We start from the raw sequence: 6,236 nt of genomic DNA on the forward strand, positions 1-6,236 counted from the left end.
TACCCAACAGGAATCGCCATAGACTGTTTATTATATTATATACAGCATATGCAATAAAACTGATCTGCAATTTCCTGTATAAACATTCAGATCAAGGCAAAACACTTTCCAATATAACCCTTCTCTATACAAAACCTTAGGCAAAACTATACATTTAGTCTTTGACTTTTAGCCCTTCCAACATGTGAAACCCCAGGATTTTCATTGCTGAAAACTCAACTGTCACACTCAGAACTCTGTCTCCTTCACCTGTACACTTAAGAAGTCAAGATAGGACAGTAGCGTATGCTGAAATAAACTCAAAAAAATTCCAGTAATTTGAGCACCACAATGGTGCTTTAATACACGTGGAACAGTGAAACATTGTGCATCTCTTATGTGCGTCTTACAGCTTCATTTAGTACTGCACTGGTTCTCATCTCTAACATCTAAAGTAATTGCACCGTACATTTAAGTGGAATGAGAAAGCAAGCTTTACAGTCTCACACAGGTTTAGGCTTTGGCTGCTTTCTTCTCTGGCTCTTCTTTCTTAGGATCCTGTTTCAACTTGTAATCTGCCAGAGCAGCCTTGATTGCATCTTCAGCTAGCACTGAAAAGCAAAAGAGAATGAGCACTTTGAAACTTGTTTGTAAGTAAGGGAGAGGGGGAATGATCCACTTTCTAAAAATGTGTCAAATACACTGTAAGACTATACAGCAGGGACACTAGCAGAAACAGAGGCGGCTAGATCTTCTTGCAAGTCACAGCTGAGATACACGAGAAGAGTTTCTACAGCAAAGCTTGCCCTGGCTTCTGCCTGCACTATTCCTTAATTGAGGAAATGCTCTTAATTTTCTGAGGAATTAACTGAAGTTTTAGACAGACACCCCCGGCTTCTCCTCTCTTCCATTTGCCAATTGACTGCACATCTTTCTCATTCAACATCCTTAACCTGGGTTATGTTCCTTTCAAGGGAGCCAACAAAGGAGGTTTTTATTTATTATATATATATAAAATAAATAAAAATAAAAAACCAGGGCCTATGCCATCTTTTCTGCTTTGCCATACCAGCTTCAGAAATTCTAGTAGTCATTTGTTTCTGAACTTACACTGAATCTTTAAAGTCCATGACTAATATTTTGGAGAAAGAAAAACTGGTCAGACAAGACTCTTTCTGATTAAATGCTCAGGTTTCAATTTTTGGCTCTTTGATGTCACTTCACTAGTTCTCTAGTCACCACTGACTCTTCTAGATGAAAGACCTGGTTTCTAAAGTAAAAATAAAAGCAGAATGTCTTCTAGGCCTTCATTGTACCTCCCAAAGCAGCCAACCCCCGATTTGCTTCTTTTGCAGGTCACCTTTAAAAAGAGATCAGTAGAACTGGGCACTTAACTTGGGAGAACTTATGGCAGACTCAAAAGATCGGTAACACTAGTTACATCCTGATGCACCCATGTAAATCCTCTGCAAATACCTAGAGACCACAACAGTAAGAGCTAGAGTCTAGAGTCAAACTGCAGTAAGTTGTACCAAGTTTCCGGGCTTCGTCAGACAACATAGATTTTAATTTTTAAAATAGTTCAGTGTTTAAACAATCTGTATTTAACTTGTGACTTACTAGAACAGTGTAGTTTAACCGGAGGAAGGCAGAGCTCTTTAGCAATATCAGTATTTCTGATCTTCAAGGCTTCATCAACCTGAAATGTATAAACCTGTTAATATAAGATTGACTGCTTGTCACCAAACACCTGAGGTGGTGTACATGTGCCACAGATTTGTGAAAGGGTGTTTTGAGGACTAGCCTTCAGGATGGGGGTTCAGAGAGAAACATAGGAAGAATTATTTAGTTATACTCAATGATGGTGCACAAGTATTTTAAAGGATTGTGTATAAACAAATTGACATAACCACCCCATCAACATCTTTCCCATTCTCCTTCCATCCCAAAATACTAGATTTACAGAGAAGGTTTTCAAATGAACAGTCGCAGATGACCGAAGTCAAGGCACACACTAGTGTTCCAGGCTGTGACCTTACAAGGAACCTATATTGGCAGTTTGTGCATTTACAGCTGTATGGCACTGTGTGTACAAGACTGACAACTTGATGTTTTAGACTGATGGGAAAAGGATAGTTAGAAACCTAAATAATCTCATAAGAGCTTCTTATTTGTTGGAAGAAGTCATGGTGCTTGTGGGGAAGAGATATACATAAATTATTTCTGGCTATGTACGCTACGGCCATTCTGAAAATCATCAAGCTACCTAAGAAAGAGCTGCCTTTCCAGAAATGAAAATTAAAATTACTGAACTAGAAAAGTCAAATTCCCATGATAGGGATGGAAAAGATTCTTAATCTCCCTCATTCAAGGGAAAAAAAAAATTCACGCTAGGTAAAATGTAAACTCCATACTATGCTTTTCAGACCACTGTTCCACATATGGTCTCCGATAATGGATGGTGTAGCATTAATAGCAACCTCTGGAGACTGCTGCCAGCTCCTGTGTAATATGCTGTTTCATAGGTGTGAAGTCAGTTTTACCGTTTTTCCTTTAATCCATTCTGTGGCCAATGAGCTTGAGGCAATTGCTGATCCACAGCCAAATGTTTTGAATCTTGCATCAATAATTTTTCCATTTTTATCCACTTCAACCTGCAAGAGTTTCAATGACATCAGTTCCGTTGATATCACATTCTTGTACTAATAACACTGAAGAGGACTCAATTGGATAATGGTTTAATTTGAGCCTAGTCATATAGAAGTCCGGGGCAAGATTCCCTTTTCTCTGGTGTTCAGTCAAGCAGGATAGGTAGGGCCTATGACTGAGGCATGGAATGTTGTAAAACATTTACATTTTAGTTCTAGAAATAGAAAGTTATTTTACTAATGGTTTAAGCTGCAGTTACTGGTAGTCTTCAGAGGACAAAATCCATTTACAGTCTACTTAGGTACAAAAGGTGAGTTAAAAGCAGTCTGCAGATCTGAAACCTGCCCCTGAACCCTCCTTTTATTCTTTGTGGTTTTACCAGAACATTTTCCTTTTTTAATCCCCCCCGGCCTTATGTTGTGTGAAGAATCCACAAAAACAACAATGGGGGAAATGACAATACATGGGTAACAGTGAACATTCACAAAGTGCTATCAGATGTATAAACAAGGCAGAAACCTCTCTCTAGCATAAGGTGCTACTTGTAATACCATTAGATGAGAATTTTCTGACAGAAGTGTCAGGATTAGGTGGCTCTCATTTAAGGAAGCTCATATTCCATAGCTTTCCATTTTGTAATATTACTTTGTCTCATCATCAGCTGTTCTTTCTTGCAAACAACTTATGATTGTCAATATAATCAGTGTGGTCAATTCATAATATTAATTACACTAGAATTCTCTCTCTGTGACTAGAGCTATAAATATATACAGCTTAACTTCAAGACACTAGATAACAAAATTAGCATTTGTTAGCGACACAGAAATAAGCGAGATGTTATGTATTTGCAAGCTCACCTGTAGTTTCATCACATCGCCACAGGCAGGAGCACCCACTAATCCAGTGCCAACGTTCTTTGCACTCTTATCAAGGGAGCCCACATTTCTAGGATTCTCATAGTGATCCACTACCTACAAGGGAATTTGATCTACAATGACTATGGTGTCTACAGTCCCCAGCCGAGAAAGTGCTCATACAGCCTGCGTGGTTTAAAACATGCATCAAAGCCCAGCACATGGCAAGGCACAGCTGACCCATCCCCAAAGACAGAGGCTCTCAGCCAGTGCATGGGGGTTCATAAGCCCCCTTGTCCCCCAACAGCCAGACCCCCTTCTCATGTCCCACCCCCAAGGTCCCCATACAACACTCAGGATCCCACCCCATCCCCCTCCTCACCCCCAATGCTTCTCCCACTCCCCCATTCCCTTACCCTGTCAGTCCTGCACCCCCATCCCCCGATGCTGCTCCCACTCCCCCATTTCCTTACCCCCTCAGTCCCACACCTCCATCCCCCAATGCTGCTCCCACTCCCCCATTCCCTTACCCCCCCAGTCCCGCATCCCCCATCCCCCAATGCTGCTCCCACTCCCCCATTCCCTTACCCCCCCAGTCCCACATCCCCCATCCCCCAATGCTGCTCCCACTCCCCCATTCCCTTACCCCCCCAGTCCCGCATCCCCCATCCCCCAATGCTGCTCCCACTCCCCCATTCCCTTACCCCCCCAGTCCCGCATCCCCCATCCCCCAATGCTGCTCCCACTCCCCCATTCCCTTACCCCCCCAGTCCCGCATCCCCCATCCCCCGATGCTGCTCCCACTCCCCCATTCCCTTACCCCCCCAGTCCCGCATCCCCCATCCCCCGATGCTGCTCCCACTCCCCCATTCCCTTACCCCCCCAGTCCCACACCTCCATCCCCCAATGCTGCTCCCACTCCCCCATTCTCTTACCCTGCTAGTCCTGCATCCCCCATCCCCCGATGCTGCTCCCACTCCCCCATTTCCTTACCCCCCCAGTCCTGCATCCCCCAATGCTGCTCCCACCCCCATTCCCTTACCCCCCCAGTCCCGCATCCCCCATCCCCCAATGCTGCTCCCACTCCCCCATTCCCTTACCCCCCCAGTCCCGCATCCCCCATCCCCCAATGCTGCTCCCACTCCCCCATTCCCTTACCCTGCTAGTCCTGCATCCCCCATCCCCCGATGCTGCTCCCACTCCCCCATTTCCTGACCCCCCCAGTCCCACACCTCCATCCCCCAATGCTGCTCCCACTCCCCCATTCTCTTACCCCCCCAGTCCCACATCCCCCATCCCCCAATGCTGCTCCCACTCCCCCATTCCCTTACCCCCCCAGTCCCGCATCCCCCATCCCCCAATGCTGCTCCCACTCCCCCATTCCCTTACCCCCCCAGTCCCGCATCCCCCATCCCCCAATGCTGCTCCCACTCCCCCATTCCCTTACCCCCCCAGTCCCGCATCCCCCATCCCCCGATGCTGCTCCCACTCCCCCATTCCCTTACCCCCCCAGTCCCACACCTCCATCCCCCAATGCTGCTCCCACTCCCCCATTCTCTTACCCTGCTAGTCCTGCATCCCCCATCCCCCGATGCTGCTCCCACTCCCCCATTCCCTTACCCCCCCAGTCCTGCATCCCCCAATGCTGCTCCCACCCCCATTCCCTTACCCCCCCAGCCCCGCACCCCCCAACGCTGCTGCCACCCCCCCAGCCCCGCACCGACCTTCTCGTGATACCCCGCCGTGGGGCCCGCCAGCCCCATGGGCCCGGCTCTCAGCAGAGCGGCAGCAGCCCGGCCCCCCGTTACCCGCAGCGCCGCCATCTTCTCAGAATCCCCCCGCCCCCTCTGCGCACTGTTAGGAGAGCGTTACGTCACGCCCCGCCCCACGTGACCCACACGTGCGCTGGCACCGCCCCCTCGCGCAGAAGTCGCGTACCCGCCCCATTCCATCCCTGCTGCTACTGCTGCGCTGCCTCGTTGTGGCTGCAGGGGGCCGGTGCAGCCCTTTGCTCGGAGCCTGGGAAATGGCCGCTCCGCGCCTGCGCACTTTGCAGGGCTCCCCCTGCTGACTGCGCTGTACCCCTCCTTGCCACGTGCGAGTTACGTGACCGCCGCTTGCGGTCTAGCGGGGGCAGACCTGGCCCGCTGCGCCCTCCAGGTGTGACTGTTGCAGTTCACCAGAGCCTCGGTCCAGCAAAGAGGGGTGCATGGAGGCGAAGGACGTGCTGGATGGATAGAGCCAGGACTGTACCACAAACCCTCCAGAAGCCCTAGCTGGTACAAAGGCTGGGATTTATCAGAGCCCTCTGCAGGACTCACCTTATCCCAAGCCTGAACTTGCCTTACAGTGTTGTAGTTTGACAGCTAGCTAGTGAGGATTCACTATCCGAAAGCGAAACGCAATAGCTCTCTTGTTGGTCTGTTTTGTTCGTTACTGGCGGTTTCATTTGGTTTTGGGGGAGTGAGTGCAAACAGCAGGCTCAATCTTTTTGATGAATTAATATTCCCAATTCCAACATAGATTATCAGGGTTGGAAGCGACCTCAGGACATCAACTAGTCCAACCCCCTGCTCAAAGCAGGACCAATCCCTTGATAGATTTTTGATCCAGATCCCTAAATGATTGAACTCACAATCTTGCGTTTCAGCAGGCTGATTCTCAAACCACTGAACTATCCCTCCCCTCTTTAAGACCTTGCTATCATATGAGGTGTTGCTATCCTATCAGTTGTTTAGACAGCATCCTGAACAC

At 48.3% G+C, this 6,236-nt stretch overlaps 1 protein-coding gene across 1 annotated transcript; it reads right to left on the reverse strand.

Annotated features, from left to right (window-relative positions):
• ISCU (iron-sulfur cluster assembly enzyme) lies at window positions 1-5,333 on the reverse strand. Its single transcript, XM_030583229.1, has 5 exons — window positions 5,207-5,333; window positions 3,486-3,599; window positions 2,523-2,633; window positions 1,600-1,678; window positions 1-590 (listed from the first exon to the last, which is right to left on the reverse strand). The coding sequence occupies exons 1-5, from the start codon at window positions 5,303-5,305 to the stop codon at window positions 493-495; spliced, it is 501 nt and encodes a 166-aa protein (XP_030439089.1). The 5' UTR covers window positions 5,306-5,333; the 3' UTR covers window positions 1-492.
• Window positions 5,334-6,236: the final 903 nt, after the last annotated feature.

Source organism: Gopherus evgoodei, chromosome 13 (assembly GCF_007399415.2).
Source record: "Gopherus evgoodei ecotype Sinaloan lineage chromosome 13, rGopEvg1_v1.p, whole genome shotgun sequence".
NCBI classification, from domain to species: Eukaryota; Metazoa; Chordata; order Testudines; family Testudinidae; genus Gopherus; species Gopherus evgoodei.